Consider the following 17,873-nt stretch of genomic DNA (forward strand, 5'->3'; position numbering starts at 1 on the left):
AGGTTTATTGCCTAACCAGCAATATCACATCCCACTGATATGTTGACACGAGTCTCTGAGATGGTTTCGTTACAATAAATATTTCATTTTACGAATTTTAATGTTAATTTATAAAGACTTTTACACAAGACATTCACAATAGCTACAAAATAAACAAGTTGATAATCAAATATATTAGGAGCAGATCCTACTTCTCATATTCAGGTATTTTAAGGCAAATGGTTTACAAAAGGCGACATAATGACTCGTTTAACTGGATTTATAATCTTCACGCTGTGGTGAAATGGCTGCATCACAGCAAGTCAGTGAAAACTGCTTCTAGTCAACATTTCCTCCAGTCCGACTCTCAGGGAGCAAACGAGTCCTCGCTCTCTGTGTCCGTGAGCTGCAGCTATCTTTGGGCCTGTTGTGCGTACAGGTAGAGGGCGCTGTAGGAGGAGAGGATCTCCCTGGCCTCAGTGGTGGCCAGCTGACCTCCAGTCCTGACCAGACCCACGCGGTCTCCTTTCCTCAGGGGCAGGATGAGACTGAAGGACACCGAGCCGCCGCAGCCGCAGGTGCCGCCGGCTGAGTCCCGGTGTTGACCTGCTGCAGGCGCTGCTGAGCTCCGCAGCTTCTGCACGCTGCGGTTTGACACGGACAGGACGGCTTCTACGTGGTGGCCCTGCTTCGCTGTCAGCAGGCCTGAGATCAGGTATCGACCGTCCAGTGGTGCAGTGAAGAGCCCTGTGGAAGGAGGAAAGGGGGAAGATGATGTGATTACTAATGAGTTGTCAGACAAATGTGATAAAAGGCTGAATTCAGAGGAATGAGAATGTAAAGAAAACGGCTCCTAGACGAAGCCCAAACCACGAAGTTGTCACCTCGTGTGATTTTATTTTGAAATTTCAGTGACACATTTTTAAAGGCATCAATTTAGAAATGCTTTTAGATTATGTTTTTGACTAATTGAAAACATTCTGAGTTGATTCATCAGTACGAACAACCACCTCCACATTACACAAGGTATTTGATTCAGTGTGTTTTATAAAAAACATTTAGTGCAGCTTTGAACTCCACTCACATGATAATAGGCTAAATCGTTAAACTGAAATAAATTGATTTTAATGGAAATTGGATTTGTTTAGGTTTAACTGGAGTTCATCTGAAGAATAAGGTGTTTGTCCGTGTGTGTGTGTGTGTGTGTGTGTGTGTGTGTCTGTGTGTCTCTGTCTCTGTCTCTCTCTCTCTGTCTCTACCTGTTTGGGGGTTGTAGTGTCCACCATCATTGACCAGAACCCTGTTAAAACGAATGATGCCAAAATCTCCAGAGAACGGCTGCTGGGTGAGGCCGGCTGTGAAGGAGAAGGGATCCGCGAAGGCGCTGTTGTCGAATGAAACTGAAAAAAAACATGCAAGTCAGTGTCTCACTTCAGAGATGAATTACTGCTTCATCCTTCATCCGGTTATTTAACAAAATATCAACCTTTCTATACATGTTATCTTTTTATCTCTATGCAGAGAGATCATTTCCAGGTGGGTTTTACCTGGTGATGCAACTGGAGCTTGTTGCAGTGGGTTCCATGGCACCTTCGCTGCTACAGGAACTACAACACGGAACAACAGAAGAAGGTGTTAATTTCTTCTGTCGAGGCTGCGAGGCAACACCTTTATATTTAGAGCTGCTTCATTCATGCAAGTCTCTGGCTGCCTGTAAATGAATATACAGAATCAAATGAATACGATTCAGTGTTTGTGGCAGGAAAGAGAAAAAAATAACTAAAGATCCTTGTTTCAGTTGCTGCAGCCATTATCCTTTTCAATAACACAGTTTCCTTCATCATCACCAAGTGTAACATTTGCCCTGCGGCCCGGGGGAGACGACTCTCATGCTGAGTGACAGCAGACGAGCTGAAGCCTCCCACACTCCGCCCACACATCCTTAAACTAAACACATCCTCTCCCCACTCCCTGCGAATCTAAAGCTGCTAATTATTCTCAGCTTTTCCAGGTTTTTTTGTGTGTTTTTTTTACACTGATGTGGAAGAATGCCGAAGCCTTCAGTTGCATGCGATGTAACCTGATAATGAGCGGCTGCTGTACCTCGGTGGCTGGTTGACTGAGGCTGGAACGACACCGGCTGCACAGGAGGATAACCTGCGAGAGGAATCAGAATCAGGTTTTAGAATCAGGGGCGGTCGTTCGGTTTTCCATGTGAAAATCGTTGCAAAAACACCGTGGGATAGTTTCCTAGAGAATTTATAAATGAAGACCCAGCAGGTTATAGTAAACTGCATTAAAAGTGTCTTCTGGAATCAGGTTTAAATTTCCAGCAGATTCAGGTGTTTACACTTTCCTCTGAGCCTTGAAATGGATTCAAACCTGCATGCTTGCCGTTAGAATGTCGCTCAGTAGAGCACATACCTCGGCCAAGCCTCAACAGTCCCGTTAAATTAAACAAGCCTTAAAGCCGAGGCCACATTACGCTTCTCAGCTACACATTGGTGGTTAAGTTACATGTTTCTAGCCCCATTGGTTATTGTGCCGCGGCTGAAAAAACCTACACCCTTATGAAACCACATTTTAAACCACTAGATCCAGATTTTTATTAGGGTTCGCACAAACCTTTTTTCCTTTAAGATTCACACATAATTCTCTGAGAAATAAACAAAAATGTTAGGAACTTTAATGGATTCTTTCCTGACTCGTACCACATCCTTCCATCGAGTTTTGGAACGGTAAAAAGACGATGTGAGAACATGCATCTACATTTTAAAGGATGAATAGAACCACATTTCACGACTCTAAACTAAAGCCTGAAGATTTTTACGAATCACTTCTCAGACTAAGAGGAACATACACGGCTTCCTCGCCCACACCCAGTGAACAGTCACAGCTGACGTCTCAAACCGAGCCCATGGGAAAACTGTAACAAAGCATATTTTGCTGTTTGTTGTTCTCCCTAATCATCCCGCAGTAGAAGAAGTCCAGATAATTCGATCCAGAGCTAAATCTGCGACGCTCTATTGCCTCATCCGTCCAATTGGAGTTGGCCGCGGTTAAAAGGCCTTTTAGTGAAGAATTATTATGTGTGCATGACAAAAATACCAAAAGTACACAGATAGTTAATCCCTCGTTATGGCTTCCATGTGTGAAAAGGGACAAAACAGAAACAGGTTCCTGACAAGCTCAGATGACAAGATGAATATTGACGATGGACACATGGCAACGCTGGCTCAGTCTGATACAGCGCTAGACTAGTTGTCATAAAAACACAGAGAGAGAGAGAGCGCTATAAAATCATCCTTTTGTCACTGCAGCGATGATACATGATCAACACTCATTCACACACACGAGGAATGAATGACAGTCACTGAGGAAGTTTACCGGGATAAATACACGAGTGCAGGAGGAAAAGGACAAGAGCAGTAATTACCTCCAGTTTGTCTGGCGGCAGGATTACAGCAAAACTACTGAACTAGTTTTATTGAAACTCGGTGGACGGGTGCGGTTTGAGCCAAGGAAGAAGTCATTCACTTCTGGAGAGGATTCAATTAAAGGAAGCAAATCCAGGACTTAATTTTCCACTTTTCACCTTATTTTCACTTTCTTTCGCTTCGTGAGATCCAGCGTTTTTCCACTAGTTTGTGAATTTGTCAAGAAATAACACAGGAAGCTTTATGAAATGTGTGCACATGTAAAGTGCTTATATCTGTGAGCAGGGGAAACTTGATGCAGCTCTGGACGATGATCTGGATTTTGTGAATCAAAATAAGAATTTTGTGGGAGTGATCTTTACTCAGTTACTGCACAGTCCTGTGTTTGACGTGAGCAGTATGCAGAAAACGTTATTAGTTACCGTGTGGCAAAAATGGCTAAAGGAAATGATATTGTTTTGAAAAATGATGTTCTTTTATTATAATTTTCATTATTGTTGTATTGTGGGAAACAAATCATTAAGGTGGATAAACCTCTGGACTTGATAACTACGTATAAAACTGAAATGTTAAAATGCTGAGGGCCAGTGTGGACAGTGTTTGGACCCTGTGCAGGATCCATGTGACAATCCAAACAGATGTATTTCAGTATCATGCTGGTATTTGCACTGTAATTTGCAGGCTATAATTTCAAACATTGCCAAATCCAGTTTTGTGCCATGAATCCACATAGTGAGAAATCAAACTCAGTGCAGGTTTCTTTTAGATTTCACACAGACTTATCTCACCAGGTGTTTGCAGCTGCAGAGTGGATTCAGTCTAGAAACACTAAAGGTCAGTGTGAACGTTAGTGCTGCTCACCTGGAGCTCCAGCAAACCCTTTGAGTGGCAGGTCAGACGACTGCTCGGAGCCCCTCCGCACAGTCACCCTGCGGCTGTACCCCGGTGGTCCCGCCTCGCCCGTCTCCACAACGGGCCGTACGGGAACCAGGGGCACGGTGCGGTGGCCCGGCTGCTGGGGGCTGGACGGCTGGTTCGGAGAGCTGATCCGGATGGTGCGCGTGTTGGGCTGCGCCGGTTGGCTGGGATTGTAAGGCTGCCTGGGGCTGGACGGCGGCGGGAAGATTATAGGGATCTGGATTTGTTTTATTCTGGTTCTGGTCTGAGTTGTGTCTGGCAGAGAAGCGGGCCTCTCCGGTCTTAAGGTCATTCCTAGAAAAGTGGAGAACAAAAAAAGAAACAGTAGCCAGATTATAAATAAATCGATATATGATTCACTTCCTCACCGTATGTTCATCGAGGATAAAAAGCTTCGGGTCACCTCTCTCAACCCAAATGAAAGTTATGGAAAATGTTCTAACTGTAATCGCACAAGCCTCCAGTAAACTTTTTGTTTACAACTCCCACTTCCTCTCGCATAGTCAGACCGCATCCCTCCGTACTCTTGTGAATTCTCAGAAACGACGTCCACTCTGATAATGGGCCAAATAAGACCTGGCTTACTCTGCACTGCTGAGTTCTTTTTCTTTTCAGCTGGTACCATTATTACCCTTCATAAAAGCTGAGCAGGCGGAGTGGGTGTGAGTTTTTCGGCAACGAGAACCATCTGAACGGAAACCAGCTGGCTGCCTGCCCGGACCCCCCGAGGGCACAGACACGGCTGGAGCCTTAGGTCAGTGTAGAGGCGCTGAGAGAGGGTCCCACAGACAAATCAAGATGTGTTTGACAACCAGGTGTCGGACAGATTTGTGTCACGCTGCACTTAAGATTCAGTGAAGGGTTGAAGCGGCTTGCGTGTTGCTCTGGGCCGAGCCGCTACAACCTTGTGGGTGAGGTTGGGCATAAGTGGAGAGACTGTCTAACAGGATTATGGAGACGCCGTTCAGCCAGAGACACTCACATTAAGGAAATTGCCACTTATTGCGAATGGTTATACAGTTAAGATTTGGCTGAAAAGGCTTTGGGGAAACTGTGGGAGAACACAAACAACCACAAAGGTGCTGCGGGGAAACAAGCATGGTGACTATTGTATAAAGAATTTAAACACAGACACGTATTCAATCTCAGCAAAGAGAGGAAGTTGTGTAATGGTGAGAATCCCCTGGTTTTAGAGGCCATGGACACCTGACTCAGAGTCAGCTGGTGGACAAACAGTCTTTAACAAGGGTCCATGGAAACATGTGTAAACCAGATGATAGACAGCTCCAACAACACGAGTAAAAGCACAGATTGATTTACAGCTATCAGCTAATAGGCTGTGAGCACCGTCGTGGTTTCAGCTCAGTGCTGACGGGGGGTCGTGGATCAGGATGGCAGCTGATCCTGGACTATGATTACAACACGACTGCTTGATATACAATACATCTACTCACATATTCTACCATTACTGACAATAACTCCTCAATTCATTTGTCATTGCTGCTCCGTTCATCTCAGACATTTTCTAAATACTTTAGCTTAAGAATAAGCTACTCAGTTAATTTTGTCTCACAACTATTTCCGATTCAAAGATTAAATTTATATGACTTTAGGTTCTGCCACAGCCAACAACACATCCTGAAAGTAACATCCAGTCTTGCACTGAGGCAAAAATGATCAATCAAGTTACTGGAAGTAATGTAATTACATTTGTCTGCTTGTTACTCTGGATTATGAAAGTAATCAGACACTGTGCTCTTATCAAATAAAACATCATCCACAGAATTCCTTCGTCTTACTGCAAGTGATACCACAAGCTACTCAGAAACCACACGGATAATCAAAAACAAATTAAACCCAGCAATCACGTTGTACTGAGATAATCAGAAATCTCTTCCTCATTTCCTCCCTTTGCCTCCTTCAGGACGCCGGTTGCCTGAGTGCATATTTCCCATGAGCTCTCCGCCTGTCTCTCACTCCACGGTCTCACTAAGGGGGCAACCGCAAAGTCACAAAAACACACTGGAAGGCGCGCACATACACAAGGGGCGCTGGTGCAACCAAGAGACTCACCAAAACCAGATGTTATCGCTCGCGAGCAGATCGAGATGCTGCAGGGGGAGGGACGCGTTTAGTCACCGGGGCCTCCACAGATTGTAGGTGACAGAACGTGAGTGTTCAAAAGTGTGAGAAAGCCTAAAGGAATATTGCAGCAGACACGTCGATCACGCCATGGAAAATGGTGTCAAGGGTGTGGAGCATGCACAATCACACACACACACACACACACACACACACACACACACACACACACACACACACACACACACACACACACACACACACACACACACACACACACACACAATAATGCATCACACATAGTTCTCATTTTCTAGATGCACATGGACACAATTTCACCCTCCACCCCATTTTGCTCCAGTGAAATTAACGATGGGAGGTTTAAATTGTGCACTGCATGGCAGACCTCAGGAACTCCCATTGTGTCACTGGCTCCATTCTCTCCTGAAGACTTACAGATGGGTTCCCCGGGTCAGGGATGGATACACCTCAACCCTCGCAGCTTCAGAAAGGGTCTCCGGGGAAGCTGGAGCGCCCCCTCCAAATTCTGGGGCTGACTAAATATATACTATGTGTGTGTGTGTCTGTGTGTGTGTGTGTGTGGCAGTGTCGAACACAATTTTCCTTTCTTTCCCAGCAGACACCCTCCAACTTCAAAGAAGTCTTTTGATGTCTTGTTTTTCTTGTACTCCCTCATCACTGCAGACAGTTAATCTCACTCCCTGTCTCCCCAATATACAGCCACAATGATCAATTGCAAAGCATTGATCCATGAAATCAAAGAATGTATTTTATCCCCCGCTTTAACAAAACTGCCTTCTTTTGCATGTGTGTGTGTGTGTGTGTGTGTGTGTGTTTGTGTGTTTTCATCAGCTGGCCCGTTCTGTCGATATGTACTCCCAGGACGGGGCGGAGGAAGAGGAGAAGGAGAAGTCCTCTGGCATTCTCCGAAGGACAAATTGGAAGGAAAAAACAGAACAGAAGGAGAGAGCGACGAGGGAGTAAGGAGAGAGCAATTGAGAGATAGGAGAGCGAGAGAGAGAGCGAGAGAGAGAGCGAGAGAGAGAGAGAGAGAGAGAGAGAGAGAGAGAGAGAGAGAGAGAGAGAGAGAGGGAAACAACAGGGAAGTGATTTGAGCCGGTCTGGGATCACCTCCAAAATAAAAAGGAGGAGTAGAATTAAAAAACAACTTGAGAATCGAATGAGAAAATTCAGAAAACTGATTAGTCACCGTCTGCATGAGGAAGGCCATGCTCAAGATTTCCATATTTCCACTTTTTCTAAGATATTATTGACAACATGCATCAGTGTTGGACTTTGAAATGATGCAACAGAGACGCTGAACTCCAACTCTCCCTGGACGGCGGGAGACAAACATACAAGGGTTGTGTGGTTCTCGTCGTAAATCCAGCAGCTGCTGATGGAGGGCGAAGCGATGCCAGCGTTTCGCAGCTGGAGTCACGCAGCTCCATTCAGCAGTCCCATTGACTAAGGGCAAAGCTATTCGGGTTAATCTTTCAGTTATGTTGTTACAACACCTCATCTGTTCGCAGCCTCCTCGGGGTCTTCATATGACTGTGTGGAGAACATGAGCTCAGGCGCCGAGAGGAAACATTTCAGGAGGCTCTCAAACTCCACCACACCCAAAGAACTGGGATATTTCGTGGACATTTTATCTCTAATTCTCTCTTTCCAAAACGTAAAAATCCTTCACCGCACAGCTCAACTCCCTCTCTCGTGAGATTCAAGGTTTCAACTATGGGCACAAAGTGAGATTACATGATATTTGCTATTATAGGAGAATTTGGCAGTTTGGGAAATATGAACGTCCGCTCTCTTGCCAAGAGTAGCATCGTTACCACGCTCAGATCTGAATGGTAAATATAGGGGGGTATCACCAGCAACTGGCTAACTTAGCTTAGCACAAAGTCTGGAAACAATTAGCCTGATCTGCCAAAAGCATAGAACGTATGTAAAGAAAGACGACATGACTGCTCCCCAAAAGTGAAGCCAAATCTTCTGGATTGCCCCCTGGTGGCTGGCTGCAGTATAGTTAATCAACGCTGCCTCTTCCAGGTTAGTGGATTGAACATGGGCCAAACTAAAAAGTAAAATAAGTTCTGAATTGAGATGGTTTCTGTCATTTTAGGCAGTTCTTATCTTTTTTGATGTATGTCCAAGTGTTTTTATTTTACTGATAAGTTTGGTTTTGATTATTCCTATCAGTACCAAACTCGGTTTCACTTTACTGCAGGTTATCTACTTTACTGCAGGTTATCTTCTCATCTAACTCAGAGAAAAAAGCAAACAAGAGTATTTCCTCTGTCGTGTTCATGTCTGAGCTGTAAATAGTTACCAGCAGTAATCTGCAAAGACAGGAAAAAGCAGATTTAGCAAGCCTGCCTCCAGTTAAGGTAACAAATTAACACATAGTGCATGGTGTGAAAATGACAAATTCTATCGGGGGTTATGTGACATATCGGTTGCCTGCCAAATGTTCCTGCTTAAAAAAATTGTCTGTAAAACAGGGATTGTCAGTTTGAACTTTTGTGCAGATTAAACAAACAAGATATAATGTGTTGATTAGTGAGCCCCCGCCTGCTTCCAGTCTTATGCTAAGCTAAGTTAGCCAGCTGCTGGGGGTAGCTTCTGCTATCAAGCATAAATAAATAAGCATATTTCCCATAATGTCAGACTTTTCCTTGGAATACTCATAGAAATAGAAGATAAACTAGTATTACACAAACATTACTCATAAAGTGAGATCACAGACAAATATCTTTCACAATCCTGCTGCAGTACGCAGAGTTCTGCCTGATTTAATGCTGGGCAGAGGTGCTGTATAATGTTCCATGTACGGTAATGAAATTGAACATCACAGTTTGGAAATAACAGGCCATATTTGGCAATGACCGGAATGGAATACAAAATGCCTTCATGCACTCCCGTCTCACTAAACCCCGACCATTAATGCATCCACCTTCCCGTTCTCCTCAGGTCCCTATCCCACCATTGTTTGGCAGTTTAAGAAAGGGAGGCACCAAGTGATGGGGCCCCAGTCATGACATCACAGCTGAGGGTAGTCAAAGCATCTGGTCTTGGGTGTGGAGGCCTGCTTCTCCCCTCTCCATCAAGACTGGCTCCAGCAGTGAGTCAGGGCCCTTAATGAGGACCAGACTCCACACATCAGGCTGAGGTCACCCTACGGGAATCTCTGGAGGCTGGCATGTGTACATGTGTCGGAGACGGAGAGGAGGGAGGGAGGTGTATTGTGTATGAGGCTGCGTGTTGAGGTTGAGGTCTGAAGTTTTGTGGTATCAGTATTAAAGCAACATCATGGCGCAAAACAGAGGACCTCACAACACAACATGTTCATAAAGGGAATAGGCGGGCATTTACACCAGGGAGCAATGAGACACGAAATAGTGCATGTAAATTATCAGTAATGGTTATGATTGGCTGGGACTGCAATATAAACAGAGCGTGGCATGTAAAAATGTAAGATTCGGTTTACCTGTCCCATTCCTTACATTAAAACTGAGGAATTCTTAGGACAACATGAATCTAAGTCACAGGAAGTTTCCAATGTGGGCCTCTGCCTCTCGGTGCCGGGATATATTGAATGACAGACTGAAGGCAGGCAAAAGGAGGCCCAGTGAACTCGTATCCTCCCACTCCGGGAAATACCCTGTGGCCATTCATGGGATCTGATCCTTCCGTTCCAGGCCTCCATGTAAACCAAGCAAGCAGAATGCATTATATGGGGGATTATCTTCAGGAGCAGTTTGTGTTTACACAGATGTTAATCGCACCCGATGAATTGAAAGTTATGACGGAGAAACTGAAAAAAAGATTGTTAGTATGTCCAACTTCTTGCCTTTCAGTGTTTGACTTTGCTAATGTGGAAATCCATTTAAGATGATATAACCAATGGACTTTTTTCGACACAATATATGTAACTTCGGCCGCGAGGGGTTTCTCAAACTATACAATAACAAAAGACCTAGTTTGATCACGTCGAGAAGCAGAGTGGGATCATGGGAGTTGTTGTCATCACCACCATTGCAGATGAAAATCTACTTAATGTGGCTCAGCCACAACATAGGTGAGGTAATGTATTAAAGTTTTATTCACATTACGTAGCTATCAGCAATGAATAATCCTGATCCATTACTATTACAAACATTGGAAGGAAAATCAGCTGACTGGCTAACAGTGTATTTTTCCTTTGTCACTTGTCCCAGAAGTTAAAGCACAGACGGACAAAACCCGGGGTAAAGTGGATGTAGATGATGAAATGAAAAGGCGAGCAAAATAAAGCCTTCCAACATCACATTGGATGACACAACTACAATACCACAGCCAGACTCTTAATATGGCTTCCAATGTCATGCAATCAATTGGCTTCTGCCTCCACGAACCTCAAAGGATAAGTAGTATAGACAATTGATGGATGGATGTCAAGCTATCAAATGCCAATATCGTTAAATATGACCTCGCACTGACTTGGTTGATCTCACTGAAAGTCTAAGAGGTCCCGTGAAGACTTCTTTTTTTAAGACACAAAAACAGAATGGCAATGACATCATCAAAGTCTCATCAAACCACAAACTCACCTGGCTCCTTGGCAGCGATGTCTTTCAAAACATGTTTGGCCATGCTCGACAGCTGTGCCTGGAACTTCTGCAGGGAATTCTGCAGGGCGACGATGTCTGCGCCGTGATTCCTGCAGGTGACGTTCATCCTGTTTACACAGTCCTGCAGACCGCCGACGTGCCTCTCCAGCCCTTCTTTCAGCTCTTTGATGTTCGCAGAAACCCCGTCCAACCTCCCACACACCTTTTCAAGTCTGGTCACTCGTCCATCCACAGCAGACATGCCATCAGTGAAGCCCTGTGTGTTATGTTTACACTGACTCAGCTCAGATGACACCTGCTCACTTAGCGAATCGAGCCTGTTATTCAGCTCCTCCACCTGACGTCTGGTGTCGTCTGTGTGATCACTGGGTACTGCGAGGACTGATGCCCAGTTGTCCCTAGCTGCACTCCCAGTGCCACTCGGCTCCGCATGGCAGCATGTTGAGTTTATTTTGTACATATCTAGGTGGTATTTGCTCAAGGAGTCACTTAATCCTTTAACTGCACCAGCCAGACCGAGCACATTATCTTGTAGATTAACTAGTCCTTTTTGGAAATCATCCATTGTCTTGGCACGTCTTTCATCCACGACCGACTGCCTTTCAACAACGTCCTCCAGTTTCTTTACCTTGTCTCTGTTGGCACTGACATTTGTGTGAAGCAAGTCCAAGTCATTCCTATACCGGATCAGGTCCTTTAAAATGTTTTCTAGGCCTTTAGGTGCAGGTGAGGAACTCCCTGCTCCTCCAGTAATTCCTGAGCTGGAGCATCCTGCAGAGCACAACTCTCCAACAGCATTGATCTTATCATCCAAACCTTGGAGGAGGAACTTGTTGTTATTGACTTCTGACTGTATGGAATCCATGGAGTCACCGAACATCCCTGGGAATGAATTGTTGCTCATTTCCACCAGCATGTTTGTAAGCTGGTCCTCCATGCTGTTCAGACGTTCATCCAGAAGCTTTCGAAGTGCAGCCACTTCGTCTCCAATTGTACTTGTCAGCTTCTCTTCAATGTAGAAGCAGTGAGTCTCTGCATTTTGTTCTGTGATATTTATACGTGCCTCCAGCTCCTCAATCTGGAAGCTGAAATCGTTGTCCAGTTCCTGAGGACCTGCAGACAGGTGCTCCAGCTCATTGTCAATACGGACATTCAGGATGCGGTGAGCCTCTGCAATACGATCGATCTCACGCCACAGGTCTTTGTGGTCACTGTGATGCTCTTCTTTTTTGGATGGATCTGTCTGCCTTTGAGTGCGTATAGGTCCATCGGCGGCAACCATGTCCAAACGTAATTCTCGGATCTCCTTTCTCAGGTCAGCCTCTTTAGTTTCCACCAGCTTGCTCAGGTTGAGCAAACCTTGGTCGTGGCTGTCTTCACAGGTCTTCTGCAGAGTCTGGATCTTGTCATTGCATGAGCTTTGTAGCTTGGCCATCTGATCCTCCACACTCTGGTCCAGCTCCTTCTTCAGCTTCTCAAGTTTCCCATCGATGTAGATCTGTATAGCATCAAACTCTGCTATGGCTGGAGTCTGAGATTGCGAGGCATCCATAAGAACACGGATCTGTCCCTCGTGACTTGTCATGGTTCCTCTCAGGTCTTCCAAAGCGTCATCCTTACTTTTCAGGTCAAGGTTAATATCATCCAACCGAGCCACTATTTTTTCTATGGCCTTGTCTCCAACAATCCCGCTTCGGACGGCCTGATGACCATCGAGCACTGCTGGGCTCTCCTCTGTGCCTGCGGTCATAGCGCTGTCTGGTGGACGCATGTTGTTAAGAAGTGTCACCAGCATCTTCTTTGTGTCTTCCTGCAGGTCTGTGCGGAGGTTGCTGGTCAACCCTGTCAGAGCAGACTGGAGACCCAGGACTGTCTGAGAGAGGCGCTGAACTTCACCTTCCAGAAGACGCACTTTATCTGTCCCGCCATGCCTCGTCTCATGGTGCCCTGTCTCTCTCCTCTCTGGCCCTGGAGTCACAAATTAAATATTAATGTTTAAATAAACACAAACAAAGTTTTCTATGAGCAGGTTTAATTTAGTGGTTTAGCAGTGGTGAGTGGAACTGTCTTACTTTGTGTGTGTCTGGTTGTGAGTCCAGGATTCGGTGGGAGGTAAGGCTGTGTTCCCTGCGCCCTTTGTCGATCTGGAGGCGGTTTTAAATCTTTACAGTCCAGACCTTGGTAACCAGGACAGCATCTCCACTCTAACTCGGTGAATGTCTTGTAGCCAATCTTGTACGTGGGTCGAAACCGAGTTTTGTATCTGTAAAACAAAGCAGTGTAATCAATAACTTTTGTTTTTTCAAAATCCTAAGAAAGTATGAACGTGAAATGGGGATCACAAACTCAGACCAGTGTTTTCCGTGTTATTCCTCTCTTTTTGAGAAAATGTGTGTTTTTGTCCTTTCAAGAGAAACTGTTCCAAAACTACGTATTATTTCTTCTTATTGTTGACTCCTGCAATCACCAAAACCTCTGCTTTCTGGGCTCTGACAGTTTCTGAGCTATCTATTGTTCACGGTACATTAACTTCAAAACTTTCAAGCCAAAGGAAACAGTTGGGAAAGAAACAATAGATGACATAATTTCCCCGAAGGCAAGGGGTCATGCAGAACATCTGGAGAGTTGATATCTGAAACAGTCACTTTTGCACGTTTTCCCAACTGTCGCCCTCACTGATAGCAAAGATGACAAATATGAAAAAAAAAAGGAAACTTAAAACCTGTGGGACAATGAAGCGCTGGCTGTAATCAACAACGTGATCTTAAATCCCAACAAGAGATAATATGAAGCCAAAACTTGATGTCATAACTTAGAACTGGGAAAACCTGAGATGTCTGTTCTCACTGGCAGCTTGTCTGACTTTACACAGACATGGAAATGTGCTCCAGTGATCTAAGAATGATCAGTTTCCATGAATCATTTCCACATCACCATGACTCTTGTGCATATGTTTGTGTGAGTGAATAACAAAGTAAAACCACAACACGTTGCGTTTCACAATTAATGACTCACAAAGTCAAATCTATTGCATTGCAACACATTGTGTGACAACTGTTAAACTCCCATTTACAGTAAGCCGTTATTAAGGGATATAATGATTTGTTCATCTCAAAGGTTTTGGGTTTAGATGAGGCCTTAAATCAAACTGTGTGTTACTAGAACATGATTTATTATTTTATTACAGTTAGAGGAAAGGAAGTAAAATCCAGAATATATTTAGCTGTCACATTTTAAAATATGCACATTTGAGAAAGATCGACTGCATTGGAAGCAACAAAGCTACATTTGTTATATTGAGAGCCATACAACTACTTCTAAGGAATGAACAGCTGTGAACTATTAGATGATGATAACTTATATTCAAACACCAGACAAAACTAAATAGAGTCAGAGAGGCAGAGACAGATCTCTTCTGGACGTCTAAATAATTTGTTAAATGTGTGGAGCCAGAGAGATTCGGTTTTATAGTGTATAAGTTTGAAATCGGATCCAATAAATAAACACTCTGAGTAAATGATATTGATGAACATTTACAATAATGCTTGTGATTCTGGAGCGTCAGTTGTCCTGTTTAGCTACAGTTGCACCCGGATTCACTTGTAATCATTTGGAAGATACTCATGTCTATAGAAACTATAACAAATAAGATGCAGCCTTTATGGATCGATCTAGAGTCGCTGCATTGGTTGGATCTTCAATTAGGAATATCATCTTGATCAACTTTAACCATAACTTTGTCTGTTTGTTACTTAACTACTCGACCGATTTTCATGAAACTTTTCGAGATAGGTTGATAGCATTGGTGGAGGTATGAGGTCTGCGAGTGCCCGTCTAGTTTCAGTTATCGTTCTAGAATTGGCACGAGATGTCAAAGCTCAGAGGTAGAATTTAGGTGTGTTACTCCATCAGTGTTGTTGCTTTCAGACATTAACTCTGGAGAATGTTGGCACAATTGGGTACAGACGGGGTTTTCTTTTCACATATGAACAACACAGCAGGAGTCTCTCGAGATGTCTAGACCTCAGCATTAATCACCACAACCTCTCTTGACATCAGCTTTTTTCATTTTTTCGTCTGTCGAGTGGTAGAAACGTCATCAACACAATCACTCGCTTGCTGTAAATCCTCCAGAGGATCTCCTGCCGTATTCTCTAATTTGGACTTTCTCCTGAGATTTTAAAAGGGGACTGGCAGGAGAAACTCTCACTTGCCCCCTCACACACAGCCCCTCCGGAGAATGTCAGGAGACCCTGTCAGGAGAATGTCTGAAAGCAGCTAATGTCTCATCTTGACCCGAACCCAACCTCATCTCTAGTACTGAGTCCAGATCCTTGGAATCTACAGACCTCATCATATTTGGGCTACACTTCCTGTTCCTGTTCATTGGCCTAGTTTTTGTGCTCTTCTAACTCACTCAAATCTGTGCAATTTTTGTTCTGCCAATTTAGTTTCTCATGTGGCTACTGTGAAGATGTCTCCCTCCCGGTCTCCCTCTGAGAAACATTTTGTATCTGTCTGTCTCATACATCTAAACATGCACCCTTGACCCCTTCCCGGATGCTCACGTCACATGTTGCTGGCAGCCGGGCTGGTATGCTGGGCAGGGGGCCACCACGGGCTCCTGGAAGCTCTCCACACTCCCCTGCACGGCGCAGCTCACGTTCTTGTGCACCACATAGGCGCACCAGTTCCTGAGGAGAGAGAGGCAGGGAAACTGTGAGAAATATTCAAGAAGAACTCCGTGCAAAACCACAGAGAATGGCTGGACTTTTTAGTGATTTGACAATAAACTCATCCTAATGAGGTCCATATGCTTTGTTGAACTTTTCCTGCAGGGCGCGTCACTATTCAATGATGTTTTCCCCCTGATCTCTCACCAGGGAGCTGTTGCAAATGCAGTAACGGTCTCTGGTAAATGAGAGATTAGAGACATTCCTGCGTTTATCTGGATCTTATCACCTTTGGCAAACTGGTGCCAAATTTAGTCGCAGGTTGATAAAGGCACAGTGAATGGAAGATAGGCCACAGTTGTGACCATAAGAGGCTAACATTTCAAGCGATGCGAGGCCACTGCGATAAAGGAGAAGTTTGGAAGATATCGCATTTCCTTTATTTGGCGACTGAGCGACAAAGGCGCAACAAAAGCGCATCCACAGCGCACAGCTCGCACCACAAGGAAGAGCGGGATTTGACGGGATAAACTGGATCTTGACTCTGACACACAACGTTTATATGTTTCCCAACAAAAGGAGGATTTCAAATAAAACACCGTGCTTACCTGTTTCTGTGTCTGTGCACCACTCCAGTGTAAGCAGACCCGTGGAACAAGTCATAGGAGGAGGGAGACCCGTGAGTGAAGGGAAAGTTTAAAAACAGTGTGAAAACTATCCACCGCCAGTCCATCTCTGCGTGTCTGTGGTTCATACTGACAACCTGAGAATAAATAGTCCTAACATAGAAAAAGAAAAGAGGGCTACTCTGTTATTATCATGCGCGACGTTCCCCAAAAAAGTCCCTCTGACCCAGTGTCTGATCCAACTCCAGCAACTCCTCAAGTTTGTGGAAGTCCACAGTCACTGCAGCTCCAGTGGAATGACGCTCAGGGCCTACACCCTCCTCCCAAACCCTCAGCTGAGGAGAGAACTCCCCCAGAACCTCCAAAGATTTAAAGTCTGATAGATGTTTCAGCCTGTGCTAAGGTTTTCCTTTAATTAAGTTCGTATTTACCAGGAGCCAGTAATTAATCTGAGAGACTAAGAGGAGGCTGCCACCAGAGAGGATTTGGGGCAGAAGTTGATGAAGTCTTTGTGAGCCAACAGCCATTAATTAACACCTCACTGATGAACATAACAGGATCATTGTCTATTGAATGCAGCCTGAAAGGTGTGTGCAGCAGTGGTGTTGATGACCAGGGGGGAGGCCAGTCGTCTGTACTGGTGGTGGTGAAGAGGGACATGGTGGGAAAATACAAAGTGCTGAACAACATCTCGATGTGCACAGAGACAGAAAGCAGCACATCAGTTACACGAGAGCATTGACTCACAGCAGCCGAGGCAGGACTTCTTTGTCACTGCTTTCGTGCCAAAGTGGGAGCACGAGGAGGGTTTCTGCCATCTCACAAATCATTTTGTTTTCTGTGAGATGGCCTCAAGCAGTTTCCCCCAGAAGCCAGAGGAGATGATGAGTTAAAAAAAAAAGACAGACTGGGGACGAATATGGATGCTGAGAAAGGAAGAAAAGATGTATAAACAAAAACATGCACGAGAGACCTCTCCCCCCTCTCCCAGACAGAGATACAGCTTTTTAATGGGTCCGCACAGTGAAGGATGCTGGGATAGGTTATGTGTGTGAAAGCTGTCTGCAGGGAATTGATTTTTATATCTTTTATTTATGTAAACAAGTGCCAGGTAGACTTGACATTACTGTAATAGCAGCAGTTACACAATCCAATCACGAGATTATTGACAACTGCATTGGTTTTCGTTCACATGTTCAACAAACCTTGACAATCCAGTGTGTTCAGAGAGGAGAAAAATGTTTCTAATAGGTTTCCTGTGGATGAGGAATAGTTGTGACTTTTATCTGTCGTCTCCAGAAGAGGGCAGCACAGCAGCAGTAAAGAAAGCAACACAAAATCCTTGTAGTCATGGCAATTCCTTTCTAAAAGTGTTGGACATTTCCTCACTGGATTTCTCTACTTCGGTATAACCCTCATCATGCTTCGCTTATGTATATTATCCGTGCTCTGAGTTCACCACCCATTATTTATAACTGTGCGTGTTATTGGAATTACATTATCAAATCATCATCATCTGTT

The 17,873-nt window shown here is 44.5% G+C and overlaps 1 protein-coding gene across 1 annotated transcript; it reads right to left on the reverse strand.

Moving 5' to 3' along the window:
• Positions 1–81: 81 nt before the first annotated feature.
• On the reverse strand, positions 82–16,636 carry emilin2a (elastin microfibril interfacer 2a). The gene is made up of 9 exons (XM_035169743.2): positions 16,335–16,636; positions 15,622–15,747; positions 13,126–13,316; positions 11,033–13,021; positions 4,278–4,628; positions 2,083–2,136; positions 1,527–1,586; positions 1,239–1,379; positions 82–726 (listed from the first exon to the last, which is right to left on the reverse strand). The coding sequence occupies exons 1-9, from the start codon at positions 16,478–16,480 to the stop codon at positions 392–394; spliced, it is 3,393 nt and encodes a 1,130-aa protein (XP_035025634.2). The 5' UTR covers positions 16,481–16,636; the 3' UTR covers positions 82–391.
• Between the last annotated feature and the right edge of the window lie 1,237 nt (positions 16,637–17,873).

Source organism: Hippoglossus stenolepis, chromosome 11 (genome assembly GCF_022539355.2).
Source record: "Hippoglossus stenolepis isolate QCI-W04-F060 chromosome 11, HSTE1.2, whole genome shotgun sequence".
Taxonomy (NCBI): domain Eukaryota; kingdom Metazoa; phylum Chordata; class Actinopteri; order Pleuronectiformes; family Pleuronectidae; genus Hippoglossus; species Hippoglossus stenolepis.